Below are 17,474 nucleotides of genomic sequence, written 5' to 3'. Positions count from 1 at the left end.
TTATTATGCCTGGTAAGGAATCTATTTGCCAGAAATCATTTCCTGAATCTTTTTTGTTGTGTGTATTGTTACAGACATATGTGCTGACAGGTATTTTTAAATAAATTACCAAAATAATTGAAACTGGTGTGATTATATTGTGGTGTTTTGACAATTAAAATATGCACAATTTTAAAATATTATGCATAGAATTTTTTGGCACAGAATTCCCCCAGGAGTAACCCTGTTGTATTTCCTGATCCCTCCCCTCACTCCTGGCTTTGAATTCCAGGTCCCTATGTCGTGCTCCTAGCCCCTTGTGCTGCCCCTGCTCCACTATCCCAGTCTCAGCAAATCCATTGAGCTTCTGAGTCAGGATGGCTCACTGACTCTGACCCTGACCCTTCAGCATGACACCAGCGGAGACTGTGTCTTTTGGCCTCAACCCCCTCTCTGCAGCTAAGCTCCTGACATGTATTGTGTGAGAACTTCTCTATCCCTTCTGGGGATCCTGCATGGAAGTAGTATGAACCCAGCACTTCATTAAAGTAAACCACATCCAGCTTGGCATTCTCCAGATCTGTAACCACTGCCTTCATTCCAACTGGTGGCAAGGCATGGATCCAACTTGGAGCAGTGACCTGTACCAGATTGGCACTCATGCAACTCTTATTTTGGCAAGGGGGGAAGAAATGGAGGTGCACATTTTGTCAGTAGCTTGGTGCCAGGAGAAAGCGCAGTGAGCTTTCTTAAGGGGAGTGCACAAGCAGGGGTGGAGGAGTGCTGATGCAGTTTTTAATGGCTGATGAGGCCCTCTGTGCTGCCCTGTGATTCTGGATCAGACCCACAAGCACAGAGAGGTGGGACTACGTCATGCAAACATGGGATGACCAACAGTAGCCCACAAATTCCATATGAAAAAGGCCAGTTTCCAGAAGCTCTGTGAGAAGCTCACTACGGCCTTTCAGCACCAGGCTACAGGGATGAGAAGGGCCATAACAGTCCAGAAGTGGGTTGCTATTGCCCTCTGGAAGCCAGCTACCCCAGATTGTTACAGATCTGTGGCTGGTCAGTTCAGTGTTGACAAGACAACTGTTGGTTCTACAATGCAATTTTTGCTGTGGTTGATCCACTGGTGGTGAAGTTGGATGATGTCCCTGAAATAATTGCAGGCTTTCAGCAAATGGACTTCTCTAACTGCAGTGGAGCCATTGATAGTGTATATGTGCCCATTATCTAAAATTCTGTGGATTTTCAAGTGGAGGAGGTGAAAAGGTAAAAGGCAAAAGACTAATTGTCTCCAACAAATAACAGATCTGAGCCAAGGTAAGTGGAAGAAGCTGGAAAAACAACCAGGAAAGAGGTTTTTCTTGGGTTAATCTATCGGAGAAGGAGAGTGATCCTTTGTTTTAGTTTATTTTACCTGGGAACTTGACCTTTAAGAAAGGGTGAGCATCATGCAGCAAAGAGGCTGAGATTTTTTGGAAAAACCCTTTTGTTTTCCATCTCTTTGTGGATTTTTTTCAATGTGAATAATTGTTTTTAAGGTTACTTGCTTAGCACCAACAATGCATTGTTAACTGTTTCACAAAGAAAAAGGATACCTTCCCCAAGAAGCTTACATCCTTGTAGTTATTTCATTCATCCAGCAATTGCTACTCTAACCGTCTTATGTTATCCTCTGGTAGTTCTGGTATTGAGTCCCCCAATACAATGTTACGGCTTTTTATTTTAGCATCATGGCAATAGGAAATACAATGTTGGAAAGGGATTCAGCCATCTTTCATAAAACTTGGCTGACCTGTTGTTTTACTCCAGCTTTTTTACTTGTCTGTAAAACTTCCCATATGTCTTGAACTTCATATTCTAGCAATATAGATATCTGGAGAACTTACCTTTTGTCTAATCCCACACATAAGGAAGCATTCTTATCCCTCTGTGTCCCAGGGAAGGCACTAGTACATAATCTGGCAACAGGGCGTTTGGTAGTTTGTAATGCCTTGCTTATGTACACTAGATATAGGACATAACTTGCCAACTGAGTTGTTTGTTATATTTTAACTTTGTAAAAAATAAGAGCTGATCAACTAGCTGATTAAAACTATAATCCCCACACTTCTGTTCCTATAATAATAATGGACTCTACCATACATAATTCATAATTATATATTCACAGGAGACTTCAATGAAATACTGTTGATAGTAATGAACTCGAGTTGCACTCTTGTCAGACACTATTTGCCCAAATCCAATGGTTCATTGGAAGGATGGCAGGATGAACGAGTGGTTAATGCTCAGGACTTGGAGACAGGGGATCTGGATGCTATTCCTGGCTTTACAATGTTGGTAATGTGTGACTTTGGCCAAGTCACTTGGGCCAAAAATGTCAAACTCGTTTGCCTGAAGGTAGGCACCTGAATAAGTGACCTTATTTTCATAGGTGTTAAGCACTTCCAGCTCCTGATGAAATCAGCTCTTCTGAAAATCAGGCAACTGCTGCTTTAAGTGGCTAACTTTATGGCTATAAATGTCTAACTTTAGACATGTTAGAAATTTTTTACACAAAATCCTTTGTGCCTCAGTTTTCATATGTGTGAAATACAGTACCTATAGTAACAAGTTGCCTTGCAAATCGTAGAGACTTTATCAAGAAATTAGTCAATTTTAAAGTGTTGGAAGTCCTCAGGTGAATGATGCTATATAAATCCCAAATATTATATTACTGTACAATGAGATCCCAGCACTGAAGTATTACAGATTTCTTTGTATTCCAGTTCTGTGTCACAGGCCAACGTGCGCCCTCAGTTTGTGTTAGAATCAAACCTTCTTCCAGGCACTTTCTAAAAATGGAACATGGTATTTATGCTTCAGTGCAGCAACACAGCAATTGTAAGGCAAAGGACAGCACAGCATTAGAAATTACGTTAATCAATCAGTCCAGCTGGCAGATAAGTTTTTTAAAACAGGCATTTGATACTAATTGTTAATCATATTGTGTAATTAGTTTAATAAAATGTTCCATTATGAAAAGAATCCTTTAAAATATGGCTATCTAAAGAGATTTAAATGTAATACAGTCACATGATATTGGGCCAAGCTTGGTCCCACCGAGGGTGTAACAGAGGGCTGAATTTAACCCATTGCACTTGCAGAACGTATAATACTTTTTTAAAAAGTCATGATACTTGAGGATAATTTTCTATTTTTCAGATCTGCTAGAAGTAGAGTTTATTTCTTTTCAGAGCATATTGCAGAGCATAAGAGTTTTGCCCAAGCATTTGTTTGCATCCGACGAAGTGGGTATTCACCCACGAAAGCTTATGCTCCAATATGTCTGTTAGTCTATAAGGTGCCACAGGACTCTTTGCTGCTTTTACAGATCCAGACTAACACGGCTACCCCTCTGATGCTTGTTTGCATATGGGTAGTCACTGAGCAGACTTACATTACGAGTGGTTGGGGATGCTACAGAATGTGAGTGGTTTACGTGATTGCCTAGCATTCTAAGGTGTTGGGTGCTTCTTAATATACATGAAGTGGCTAGATACACTTGCAAGTAGTTAAAACGACCAGAAGTGTCACTGCATTGTTCTTCACAGTTTCTGGTCAGAAATTTGTTCTGCTAATTAAGGTGTATTATTTTGAAACCCCCTCTCCCCCCATCATTTTTGCTGTGATTGGGGTTTTTTTAAAATTTTTGAGATGTAAGTAATGCTTCAAAGAGCCCATCTAACACCTGATTGATAAATAAGAGATTAGCTTGCTGTGATTTTGTGCTATATAAGAAAACGCTGCTAGCTGTTGAAGGGGAGTCTGGCTCTGTTAAATCTCAGATGCTGCTACCTGTTGAAGGGAAGACTTGCTCCATTAATCCTCAGCTAGAAATTTTTCTGTAAGAGCCAGAAAAAATAATTTTTTCCTCTTTCTTATCTGAAGAAAAATTCACTGCAAGTCTACTAGTGGAAGAGCAAAAGGATAATGATTCAGGGCCAAATTGCAAGGGTAATTGGTCCAACCTGTACCCTCCTGAAGAGGAACTCCAGGGTGGAGCTTTGAAGAGCCTGTCAATTCCACTCGCTTTTGCCTCCTTTAGGACCGAATCCAAAGCTCACTGAAGTCAAGGGAATGAGTCACATTGACTTTGTGGGCTTTGAATCAGGCCCTGATCCATCAAAATACTTATGCACATGATTAACTTTAAGAATGTCCCAATGAAGTTAGTGAGACTACTTACATGCTTAAAGTTAGGCTTGTGCTTAAATGCTCTGAAAAATTGGGAAGTTTCCTTGGAATCTTGTCCACAAGCAGGAGAAGTTTGGGCAGGCATGGGTATGGTTCCCCAACACCACTCGTTACCAAGATCCACAGGAAAGGGAGCCTCCAGTCATGTTGTGGGCCCACCTCTCTGCACAGCTGCTCTGGTGCCTCCTTCCACTGAGAGGCTTGGAGCCTGAGTTATTGTTATCTGCTGCCTAGAGGGTGAATGAGGAAGCAAAACCTGTAGACAGAAGTTCTTTCTCCCTCCTTTAGCCCTGCCCATCTCTCCAGCCCCATCTCCAAGCATAGCTTGATTGCAGTGGAGCTTCCACAGGATCTGGGAGAAGAGGCAAGTAAGCCCCAGAGCTGCCACTCCCCTCTTCTCCACCTGTGGTTCCAAGTGGATCCATAGGTTTAAGTCCCCTCTGTTCTATCATTTGTTATTTTATTTATTATTATTACCCAGAGTATATTCAGCTCAGATTCCTATCCTGTCAGACAAAATGGAGCAAGCTGTAGCACCAGGTGTGTGTGCTAGCGGACGTTCAGAAATCCTGTCTGCAAGCTAAGCTGAGGTTTTTGTAGGTTTTTTTCTGGCACGACTTAGGAGATGCTTTCCTTTTTCAAGTAAGAGCACCTCATTTTCTTCTTACTTCAGCCTCATTGCCTCGTGACTCACCCTCCATTCTCGAGCCTCAGGCTTTGTTTTGAATCAAAATGGGAATGAAAGTAAAGAGATCGTAAGGGAGGCTTTATGACATTTGAAAAGATATCAGTGGTGCATATACCATTAGTTATCCATTGAACACAGGCTGGCAATGAGTTTCTACCTATTTATTGAGTCACAACTGACAGATCTGTTTTGACTTTCCACACTTTGTTTATGCTTAATATTTGCATTATTCTAGAGGCCCCCATTGAGATTAGAACCCTATGGTACAAGGCACTCTCCAAACACCTAATGACAGTCTCTGCCAGAGAGCTTGTGATCTCTTCTAAATACACAATAGGATGGGAAGGGAAACAGAAGCATAGAGGTGACCTCGCTTGCCCAGCAGGCCAATGGCAGAACCAGGAACAGAACCCATGTGTCGTGGCTTCCAGTCCCCTAGATCATGCTGCCGTGGTTGAATCTGGGGGTTAGAGGATGGAACTGAGAGTCAAGACTCCTGAGGCAATATTCTTCCACTGCTCGATGGAAATAAATTCTGTTGAAGTCAGTGGGAGATACTCGGATCAGATGAGGGTGGAATCCAACATATCTAGTTTCATGCTAATGTTTGTATCGTGTGGCCCCGATCTAGATTTTTAGAGTGTTACCACAATACAAGTAATAAAAAATAAATTTATTTACCTCTTCTGTGACTTTCCCAGCAATGCTCCTACTTTGGTGGATGTGGCAGGCAGAAGTGTTGAGAATTGTGTGAGAGCATTAATTAACACAAACTACCATTGTAACTGCCACACATATTGGCAGTCTGAATAGAGGGGCCAAGGATAGACACTAAAGTTTGCTTTTCCCACCCCTTATGCTGGTCTCTCCATTTCAGGGCTGAGGCACATTGAAGGGTGTGGGGAAACTTGCTCTGCGCTTGCATGTGTTGTGCCTCTTCTGTGGGCAAACAGGAGACTGCAATTTGCAGTGTTGTCAATGTGGCATCTTTCACAGTTTTTCTTGTGTGTGTTCAATCCAATCAGTGTGGTATCTAGGTATCACCACAGTAGTTTGGTGTCCAGCACAGTAAAAACAAAGAGGAAAAAGGAAGAGAAATTAACAGAAGGTGGTGAGGCGAGAGAGATACTTAAGGAACAGGGCCAGCCCCCAACATTTTAGCACCTCAGGCAGGGAGTTCAAATGACGCCCTCATGCCCCCTCACTTGGGCCAAAACTTTGAAAGGTGTCAGTTCTCAGTTCTTCCTGTTCTACTCCTCTCATGGTACTGCTCTGCTACATACCCCAATAAAGGAGAACTAACAACTTAAAATGCCTTACTTAAAATGTCTGAACAACTCTTACCTTTCAAACACCTGAACAGCAAATATAACTTTTCTTGTTTGAGTAGTAAACACTGGCATTTTTATCTGTTTGAATAATCAAAATGGTGCTTTCTGAACCTTCTTGGTTGCAAAGATTTGAACTGCTTCCTGAAGGTCCACAGTCTGGGCGAGCTCATGCTCTATTGAGATGGTTGCAAGGCTGACCTGCCTCTCCTGTGTCGTTGTGGAGCGTAGATGTGTTTTTATTAACTTCAGCTTGGAGAAGCTGCTTTCTCCACTGGCAACTGTTATAGGAAGTGTTAGAAGTATGCGCAGAGCAACAAAAGCATTTGGAAAGAGGGTGGTCATCTTATTTGTGCACATATATTCCAGAACAGCCTTTGGAGTTGATCCTGCTGAAATGTATCTTGAAAGGGCTTTCAGTTCATCACCTAAATCACTCACATCAATATTGCGCATTTCATCATGTATCAACACTGTCTCTAGTGCCTTGCATTGCTGGTGTAGGTCTTCTTCAGTTATAGTGAGGAGTTTTGGAATATCATACAACATCCCAAATATACTGCTGTGTTCCTTGAGCTGCATGAAACATTCTTCAACTGACTGTATTGCACAAAGTTGGTTAAAGAATTCAACTTTGAATTGTTGTTTGGAGTCTCTTATGGGATTATCCCGTGCCTCGTAATCCAAATGTCATATTCTCTGGTGACTATTGTATTCTTGAATGGGTAGGAAAATAGCTTCAGTGTGAAGTTCCTCTGCCAACTTCTGTGCACTCTTCAGAATGTTTTGAAATGCCTCATCTGACCGGTAAGACTGTAGATATGACTTTGCTTTGTCCAGTTGGTCCATTGCTCCAGATATATCAAGGTCAACACCTTGGAGTCTCTTGCTTACAACATGTATTTCAAACAGTATGTCAAGCGACACAGAAATTTGAAGTTATGTATGTTTCTGGTGATTCCATTTCCTCTGCCACTGTTCTCCCACGAACAGTTCCTGTCATGGCATTATCCTCCATAATGGCAACTATGGCATCATCTGTCTTCCCAATTTGGTGTTTGATAGGCTTTATCGCCTCCACTCAACTTACCCAGTGTGGCACTCAGTGGTTTCAGTGTCACAGAGGATGTTCCCAGATGTTGCTTCAAAATTTGCCATCACTCTCACAGATCTTGGGAGACAGGCCAGTCCTTGCTTACAGACAGCCCCCCAACCTGAAGCAAATACTCACCAGCAACCACACACCACACAACAGAACCACTAACCCAGGAACCTATCCTTGCAACAAAACCCGTTGCCAACTGTGCCCACATATTTATTCAGGGGACACCATCATAGGGCCTAATCACATCAGCCACACTATCAGAGGCTCATTCACCTGCACATCTACCAATGTGACATATGCCAGCAATGCCCCTCTGCCATGTACATTGGTCAAACTGGACAGTCTCTACGTAAAAGAATAAATGGACACAAATCAGACATCAAGAATTATAACCTTCAAAAACCAGTCGGAGAACACTTAAATCTCTTTGGTCACTCGATTACAGACCTAAAAGTTGCCCCAGTTTCTTCTTCAACAAAAAAACTTCAAGAACAGACTCCAACGAGAGACTGCTGAATTGGAATTAGTTTGCAAACTGGATACAATGAATTTAGGCTTGAATAAAGACTGGGAGTGGATGGGTCATTACACAAAGTAAAACTATTTCCCCATGTTTATTCCCTTGCCCACCCCGCACTGTTCCTCAGACGTTCTTGTCAACTGCTGGAAATGGCCCACCTTGATCATCACTACAAAAGGTTCCCCCGCTCCCCCTCCCGCTCTCCTGCTGGTAATAGCTCACCTTAAGTGATCGCTCTCGTTACAGTGTGTATGGTAACACCCATTGTTTCATGTTCTCTATGTATATAAATCTCCCCACGGTATTTTCCACTGAATGCATCTGATGAAGTGAGCTGTAGCTCACGAAAGCTTATGCTCAAATAAATTTGTTAGTCTCTAAGGTGCCACAAGTCCTCCTTTTCTTTTTGCGAATGCAGACTAACATGGCTGCTACTCTGAAAAGAGTAATATCTTGCTGACACAATCTTCTGTTTGACTTTTGTTGCCAGTAACTGTATGATCTCATTTTGAATTGTTTTTCCAAGGTAGCGGTGTGTGTACATTTGTTGAGTGGTAACTCTTCTTAGATGCTCCTGGAGTCCAGCATCAAACTCAGCCATCAGCTCCACAATTTTAAGGAAGTTTCCATTGTTTGACACATACAGCTGATCTGAAGTGCCATGCAGTGCGAGGTTTTGGGTAGCAAGCATTTCACAATGGCAATGAGCCTTTTCAGAACATTTTGCCAGTAAAGAGACTGTGATGTAATCTTCTCTTGATGCTGATTATCTATGGTGGACTTTAACCTTAGTCTCATCTCAAGCTCTTTCCACCTATGGAATGCTCTCTGGTGATTTGCTGCCTTTTCATGGCATGCCAGATTTTTAGCTAGATTTTTCCAGTCCTTTGTTCCGGTAGAACCCAATGTGGCTGGAACATTAGACTTGAAGAGTTTGCAACAAAAACAGTATGCAGCATTCTGGGTTTTTGAGCACATAAGCCATGGCCTCTCCACTTTGTCACCATTGGGGCTTTCACTCCAGTAATGTGTTGGATGGAAACTTCTATTTTCATTGTCTTTGGGGAATATGAAGTTTTTTGCTTGTTGTGGCCCATGCAGTACAAGGAAGTCCTTCGGGATACTGCTCAAGTGGGTCCACAGTCCTGGATCATCTAGATTTAAGGAACTAAACTCGGCAGCAGCTGTTTCTTGCGCCTCCACCACACTCTTCTCTGATCTACACTTTTCTTCAGGAATGTGCATGGTTACATCCATTTGAGATGCAGATATGCATGCTGCAGTAGCTTCCAGGTCACCTGCACTCTGACTAACTGGAAGATCAGGCATCTCCTCACATCCTCACTGGGGCCAGAAGGCTCACCGTGAACATTTGTGTCTATGTATCTCAGGAGAGCTCCTTCCCGCTTAAATAGAAAAGCTTCCTTTCTTTCTTTTTCTGAATGCTGCCTCAGAGGCATTTTCTTCTTTCACTCGTGACTGCTGTTCTGTGCCAGCTATAGTGGCTCTCAACACTCAATTGAAGGGGACAAATAACCAGACTGGTAGCAGGCCCTGAGTGAGGGAAGATATCAGCGTCTTAAGGGCCTAACTGGCTCCTACTACTTCAGTTGACTGCCTGTTCTCCTCAAGTGGGTTCAGAGAAGTGGCAGGAAACAGGAAGCTCCCTGAGAAGCTGGTGTTAATCAGTCCAGGCTCCTGGGGGTGCTAGAGAAGTACATAAGAGGCTCCTCCTCCTCTCTCTCCCTGCAGCTCCTGCTGCTTTCTGTTACTGCCTCTCACCTTTTCTCCTGCCTGCCTGTTATGTCTCTCGTGCCCTCCTTCCTCCAGCACAGCACTCCACCATCTCTGTGCATCTAGAGCAGAGAGAATACATATGCATCAGCCACAGACACAATTTTCTATACTCTGGGTCCTAGTGACACCCTCAATGCCCGCCCCAGTCTGGCACCTGAAGCTGCCGTCTCAGTTTGCCTCATGGTAAGGCCAGCCCTGTTAAGAAAAGGACATACAACAGTAGAGGTCAAACTATATATATTTTAATTTATCCCATGTAAGTTTTCACATCAGAGATTGAGGGCCTCTAAATTATTGTTGACACTTTGGCCTGAGCAGTTAGCCAATATTTGGGGCCTTGCAGGATTGTTTCTGTTAGGATGAGGAATCCGTGAGGAGTCGGGTATCTTAGTGTAGTTTATAGTTTTATTTACAAAAATTCTACACAAGGGCCTTTTTCCCTGAACATAATAAAAACAAACAGCAGCAGGCAGTTACCCTGCTCAGAGATCTGCTACTTCAGCATGCTCTGTGCCCAAAGAAGCTCTGTCTTTGCTTCCTTTCAGGACCACCTTCACAATTCCTTCTACAGACTCTTTGCCTCCAATACACACAGCCTGCAGCCCAGTCTGGTAGCCCCAGGATTTGCAACCAGAGAAACCCCTCAGTCCCACACAGTTTAGTTCTCACCCTAATGCTTTGGATGATATCCTCCAATTTTTTGCAGCTGTCTTTACTACAAAAAGGGGTTTGATTTGCTCCTTCTCTTGAGCCTGTCAAGGTTCCTCCCCCACTCTGAACTCTAGGGTACAGATGTGGGGACCTGCATGAAAAAAACCTCCTAAGCTTATCTTTACCAGCTTAGGTCAAAACTTCCCCAAGGTACAAAATATTCCCCCCGTTGTCCTTGGACTGGCCGCTACCACCACCAAACTAATACTGGTTACTGGGGAAGAGCTGTTTGGACGCGTCTTTCCCCCCAAAATACTTCCCAAAACCTTGCACCCCACTTCCTGGACAAGGTTTGGTAAAAGCCTCACCAATTTGCCTAGGTGACTACAGACCCAGACCCTTGGATCTTAAGAACAATGAACAATCCTCCCAACACTTGCACCCCCCTTTTCCTGGGAAATGTTGGATAAAAAGCCTCACCAATTTGCATAGGTGACCACAGACCCAAACCCTTGGATCTGAGAACAATGAAAAAGCATTCAGTTTCTTACAAGAAGACTTTTAATAAAAATAGAAGTAAATAGAAATGAAGAAATCCCCCCTGTAAAATCAGGATGGTAGATATCTTACAGGGTGATTAGATTCAAAAACATAGAGAACCCCTCTAGGCAAAACCTTAAGTTACAAAAAAGATACACAGACAGAAATAGTTATTCTATTCAGCACAATGCTTTTCTCAGCCATTTAAAGAAATCATAATCTAACACATACCTAGCTAGATTACTTACTAAAAGTTCTAAGACTCCATTCCTGGTCTATCCCCGGCCAAGACCCAGCATACAGACAGACACAGACCCTTTGTTTCTCTCCCTCCTCCCAGCTTTTGAAAGTATCTTGTCTCCTCATTGGTCATTTTGGTCAGGTGCCAGCGAGGTTACCTTTAGCTTCTTAACCCTTTACAGGTGAGAGGAGCTTTCCCCTGGCCAGGAGGGATTTCAAAGGGGTTTACCCTTCCCTTTATATTTATGACAGAGCCTTAAAGAGAACACTTGGCACAGCTGTTGGCTTTAACGAGACCTGTGATGGTGTTGGATCAAGAACCCTCCCTGTCCCTTGTTCCCCTCCCCATCCCAATGGTAGCTATTAGCACCTTTTGGCATAACATCTTTTAAAATAAGATATATTATTCAAGTACAATAAGCTCCCATATGAAAAAAAAAGTATTTATCCTCTCTAAACGCTCTGGCTAAAATTTTTGAAATTCAGGAGCTTAAAATGAAGTGCACAAATCTAAATTTAGCTACCTAAATAAAAAAGGCCTCACTTTTAGAGATACTGAGTTACTGTTGATTTCGGTGGCAGCTGCAGGTGCTCAGCACCTTTGAAAATCATTTAATTTGGGATACGTAAGGCTCTGATTCAGAAAAGCAAAGAGTACTCAAATACATGCTTGGCTTTGAGTACGTGATAAGTCCCAGTGACATCAACGGTTAGCCAAATTCCTAAAGTTAAGGTTGTGTTTAAGTGTTTTCTTGGGGACTATATTAGATGGCTAGTTTTAGGCACCCAGGTTTCAAAATATTGGTTTTTATTTTGACATACAGCTTTTGGTGATATCTTTTTCATGGTTGGTTGATAATAGGTTTTCAGTAGAATCCTTTCTTGGTTTCATGAAATCATTAAGCAGAGCTATTCCCTTTAGAGAGTTCACAGTTGGCAGGCTAAAAGTTCCTACAAAGAGAACTGTAATTGTTGTTGTCAAACTAATGCATTGTAATACCTAGATAAGTCTTATCAGGATTGAAAAAACTTCTGGCTCTTCATGTGCTTTGGCTCACCATTCATTTTACATCTAATACATTATGTAAAAAGAATAAAAACAGGCCATTGTTTAGTAAAGGCTTCCTGAAAATCAGATTGTTTAAAGAGAGACTTTTTCAAAAGACTAAGACCAAATTCCTCTTGCTTTGGAAAATGTGTGTTTCTAAGTCTGAAACACTCCTCTGCAGAATCTGCGATGGCTGGTGCTGAACCATTTCTACCTTCATGCATCTGTGATTTAATTGCACTGTATTTTTAAGTATCAAATAAAAGAGTGACACTTTACTTGGAGCCATGAGTAAAGGGCAGTGCATAGCTGTGCCAGGGAGGCAGTATGACTCAGAGCGACAATCCTTTTCTGACAGATTACTTTCCCCTCTGAGCCAGCTGAGCTGTGCTGGTCAGCATGTTATGAGAAGGTCGGGCGGGGGGAGAATAGAGAGAAGGCTGTGCCCTAGTCCTGCTCTGCTCCAGCCACTCTTGCCCATCTGTGTATGCAAGGGGACTAGCGGCCCCTCAGAGCCTGCTCTACTCTCCCCCTCCCTCCACCATGATGCTGGGAACAAAAATGCACCTTACTTCCCTATGTCAAGTCACAATCTTCCTTTATATGAAGAAGTCTTTGTATCCTGGAAACATGATCTTGCAGGAAGATTTTTGAATCTCAGTTTCTGTCATTAAATAATTACTGTCTGACTTCCCCCGCCCCCATAATTTCCCACAACTGTTAAAACGCAAATAGATAAAAATAGAAAAAGTGTTAAAGTTAAGCCTTGTTATCTGTCAAAATTGTAAAACAAAACATTGCATTCTCCCTTGCCTATTTATAGTTCTGTGGTGACTGATGCACAAGCACTTTTAATCTACTTTTGAATTATTTTATTTTTAAATACTCATACATCTTTGTTTTATGTTTCTTCCAGGCTGCAGACTTAATTATTAACCCAGCTACCACTTTCAAGGAAAAACCAAACCCCAGTGGTTTGGTGTTTGGAACTGTTTTCACAGACAACATGCTGATAGTCGAATGGTCTTTGACTTCAGGATGGGAGAAACCTCATATTAGGCCTCTTGAGAACCTTTCATTACATCCAGCCTCATCATCTCTCCACTATGCTGTGGAAGTGAGTACCAAATGGATTAGGCAATTACCTTTTTTTACTAGCTTTTGAAAACATTATATCGTAATATGTTCTAAGTACCGTTACTGTCTTCGTTAGTTAGTACTGACCTAATGTGCTGAGTTAACACTAGTGTCACTCCAGAGTAACTCCATTGGCTTTGGTGGAGTTAGTTTTGGTTTACATTTGATTAACTGAGGGCAAAATCTGGCTCACGGTTTCCAGTTCACCCTGCTTCGTACTCTAGTGTGACACTGAGATGGTCTGTATGAGACTCTAGGAAAGTTGATGGTATTAATTTGGGGACTGGGCATGCATACTGAAAAACTGATAGAAGGCATTAAAGATCCATAGCTTGGATTGCAGGACACACTAGACAGATTCTTGTTTTTAATTCCCACTTGTTGACTAGTTCTCAGGCAATCTTATAAGATTAAAAATAAATGTATTAGAGCAGAGACCAAATAGCAACAAGGAGCTGCCCATAAGGAAGTGAAATGTTAACAACCGGAAGCCAGCGTGGTTAATAGTTTTCAAAAATGCTTAGCTGTCAGTGTCTAAAGCTGCCTTTTCTGTGTCATTGGAGCGGCTTGTGCTAAACTCTTGTCTGTGTCAGAGCATCAGTAGGGGCACATTGAGCTATCTAGGAAATACAGTGAGAACATTGGCCTGATTCTCCTTCCACTTCAGCATAAATCAGGAGTGACTCCACTGAACTCAGTGGAGTTACGCTGGTGTAAAAGAGAAGAGAAACAGGCTCATGGCTTTTTCTTTTTTTGCCTGGGAAACTCCTCTGAGCCGCAAGGCTCTGGCCTACCCCATTTTTTCCATTCAGTCAACTAACCTTCGAGGATCTGTGTTATGGTTACAAGTCCCTGTGGCTGAGGAGGGCTAAATATGGCTCTTGATTGGCCCAGGGAGCAAGAAACCACGCTGGAGTCCCAAATTTATGTTTCACTCATAGTAGCATATTGCTTTAGTGCTAGGCCTGTGGCCCAGTCTGAAATCATTGCTAATATGAATATGCTCTTATTTTTTTCCATTTTTTATTTTTTACTTTTGTTGCATCACGTTTCCTCTAGCCAAGAGGAGAGACAGAGGAGAATCTGGTCCCAATGGTGTGGCTCAATGAATACACAGTGGGTATATTAAAAATGATGAATTTGGCATTCCCTCCCTCCCTTCTCCTTGCCCTCCATGATACACTGTGATATCCTGGATCTGCTAGCCTCTGGATCCAGCTCCTGTGACTTACAGATGCCAGATGATATAGTGTGCACGCATTTGCAGCCCTGCAACAGTTTGCAGCAGCAAATTGTATAAAAACCAGCAAGCAATTACAGCAGTTGCTTTTATTAAAGCTGGGCATTCCCAGAACACACCGCAGGTACTCTTTCTTTAACAAGTGAAAAGGTTTTCTGTGCTCTGAAAAGTGACAAGCATCCATCCATGGAGAAAAAGATTTAAAAGCTTGAGCAATCTTTATGTTGCAATAATGATGTGACTCTTGCTTCTCTGAAACCACTGATCATATCTTAGACTAACATTCCTTCCTCTTTCTCTCATAAAACATTCTGTAAATGCATATTGGGGAAAACAGCTGTTTTGTAATAACCACAATTTGGCACAATAAGAAAATTACAGTATTAGCTGATTGCTAGTCCAGTAAAAAATCCTGTTAAAGTTCCTCTATCAGCTATGCCGTGGTTTATTAAAGGTACATTTTGTTCTCTGGCTACAGTGTCAAATTTTGTTGTGGGATGGTGGCCTTTTAAATTTGTGCAAGAAGTTTGAATGAAGTGGAAGCTGGCGTGGTCCACAGCACTGAGAATGGTGTTGAGAAGCAAGATGCCCTAAGTTCTAATGGTGGCTCTGCCACTTAATTGGTGTACGGCCTCGGGAAAATTACTGAGGCTCTGTTTATACTACACTGGGTTGTCCTGTGACCCAGTTATGACACAACTAAAATTTGTGGTGTGGACAAGACCTCACTGTGTCCTGGAAGCTGCATTAAAGCCTTTGATAGTCCTCTACTGTACTAACCCTATGGAAAAGTGCTGTGGAATGTAATAGTGATGAAACCATTTAGGTTCTATAGAAACTACTCTAAAAAACAACTCATAGAACTTAAAGAATTGTATTGTTTCAGTATGTTTTTAGAACTATTCGGTCACAGGGATATAGTTTTCTATTACATTCTATAGGATGGTCCAAAAAACTATGGGCTAGATTTCCCCAGTCTGTTCTCATGGTTCAAAGTAGCTAGATTCTGACCATAAGAATTCTTGAATTCTTCTTCCGGCATAAAGCTGAAGGAGCTGATTTCTGTGCCACCTGTGTCCTCCGCCCGTTCCACCCTCTCTCCCCACATAGGGGTATGTTGGGAGACAGATGGAGCAAGGGCCAGCTGAAACAGGATAAAGGGATTTTAAGGGCTTCCTTAATTTTCCTTCAGCATAGGCACACATCAGGTGGAGCCCTAAAGGAAATTTATCATACTTTGTTAAATTCTGTAGGACTTTTCCATAGGGGAAGATGCTATTTGGGATCGGTCCTAGGCATTAGTCAGGGTATGAGGGTATCATAAAGTCTCACCCATGCAACAGATTTTAACTGTTGGAACCAGCTCAGGATAATGACATTATCACCAAAGTCCCCAGGGACAGATTAGAGTAGACAACTACTCTAACAGGTAGTAACATGGGAGTAATAATACTTATCTACCTCACAGGGGTGCCGCAAAGATTAATTAGTTAGAATTCATACAGAACTTTGAAGATGTAAAGTGTTTATGGAAGTGCTAAGCTCTGTTACTTCCAAAGGGCATGTTTTATTTTTGTATTGGTGGTCATGAGATAACCCAGCACAATTTTCATTTGGGTCCTTTCTCCTTTTGGGTTGGTAGCTGTTTGAAGGGATGAAGGCTTATCGAGGAGTGGATGGTAAAATCCGCCTGTTCCGCCCAACGCTCAACATGGACAGGATGCTGCGGTCAGCGGCGCGAGCAACACTGCCAGTATGTAACTGAAGCTCATTCTTTCCTTGGGTTAGAAAAACATTTTTATTTTTAGGGTGTGAGGCTTTGAAGTGCGCAGGAGCTATAAACCTTTGCTGACTACAAAGAAAATACAGTACTTCCATTTAAATCTTGTTAGGAGTCTTGTCATGGTGAAGAGCTCATTGTAGGGAGCCAGTGAAATGAACTCTTCTGCTAGATCAGTGTTTCTCAAACTGGGGGTCCCGACCCAAAAATGGGTCACAAGGCTATTGTAGAGTGGTTACAGTATTGCCACCCTTACTTCTGCGCTGCCTTCGGAGCTGGGCGGCTGACCAGCAGCAGCGCAGAAGTAAGGGTGGCATGTGGGCAGGGGGAAGTGTCATCACATCCTGAAATATTTTCAAAGGGGGGCCTGGCAAAAAATAGTTTGAGAACCCCTGTGCTAGATCATTGGCACAAAGATGGAGGTTCATTTTCTCCATCTTTCCTTGCTGCCCTTCTTCCCCACTGATGGAAATTAAAGTTCGGGGGATTAATCAATCCTTTAGAAGCTGAAGGCAATACACACATCCTTCTAAACATTTATATACAGACAGTGGGCCAAATGGTACCCTCTTTTACAGTTATGGAAGTCCATAGGCTTGCACAAGTAGAATTTAACCCATTGTTTTCAGTGGCTGTCTTCAAGGTAAGAGTTTTATTTTTTGGCTCTGCTGCTGACTTGCTTTGTGACCTTAGTCAAGTCCTGTAGCCCCTTGGTGCCCCAAGTTTATCACCATGCTGATGAGCTTTAGCAGGGCAAGTTATGTGCTCCTAATAGCTGCACCCTGGCCTGTGTGTTCCTTGTCATGCTTGTTATGGTGATATTGTATATAGGAATTCTATAGTGAAATGTTCATCATTATCCACAATGCTCTGAAAATTCACAGGCCTTAAATTCCGGTCCAAGCTCTGGGAACAAACTGCTAGGATCATCCAGGTATATCTCACTTAATCAATACCCTGCCACTGAGGGGCGTTGGGCATTGGTACACCTTGATGCCTCCTTTTTTCTGCCTATGGCACACAATAGTGTTGTCTCCTGTGGGCTGTAATATTTTAGTCTAATCCAGATTACTGGGCTCAGTGCAGAGGGAACTGTGTGGGTTTAGTGGCCTGTATTATACAGGAGGTCGGACTAGGTGATCTGGTGGTCCCTTCTGGCTTTAAACTCTGTGTGACCCT

General features: G+C 42.4%; 1 protein-coding gene across 5 annotated transcripts in view; it reads left to right on the top strand.

Annotated features, from left to right (window-relative positions):
- The window catches only part of BCAT1 (branched chain amino acid transaminase 1), a 113,912-nt gene that overhangs the window by 57,838 nt on the left and 38,600 nt on the right, over nucleotides 1-17,474 (top strand). For 4 of the 5 annotated variants that reach the window (XM_048827037.2, XM_048827010.2, XM_048827028.2 and 1 more), the window contains exons 3-5: nucleotides 13,055-13,255; nucleotides 14,335-14,391; nucleotides 16,158-16,268. In XM_048827037.2, coding sequence (XP_048682994.1) covers nucleotides 13,055-13,255; nucleotides 14,335-14,391; nucleotides 16,158-16,268 — 369 coding nt within the window. The remainder of the gene's footprint in view (nucleotides 1-13,054; nucleotides 13,256-14,334; nucleotides 14,392-16,157; nucleotides 16,269-17,474) is intronic. The other variant, XM_048827017.2, reaches the window with a different exon arrangement.

The sequence above is a fragment of the Caretta caretta genome, chromosome 1, assembly GCF_965140235.1.
Source record: "Caretta caretta isolate rCarCar2 chromosome 1, rCarCar1.hap1, whole genome shotgun sequence".
Classification (NCBI taxonomy): Eukaryota; Metazoa; Chordata; order Testudines; family Cheloniidae; genus Caretta; species Caretta caretta.
The sequence above is the reverse complement of the archived record's forward strand: the minus strand, read 5'-3'. Positions and strand labels throughout refer to the sequence as shown.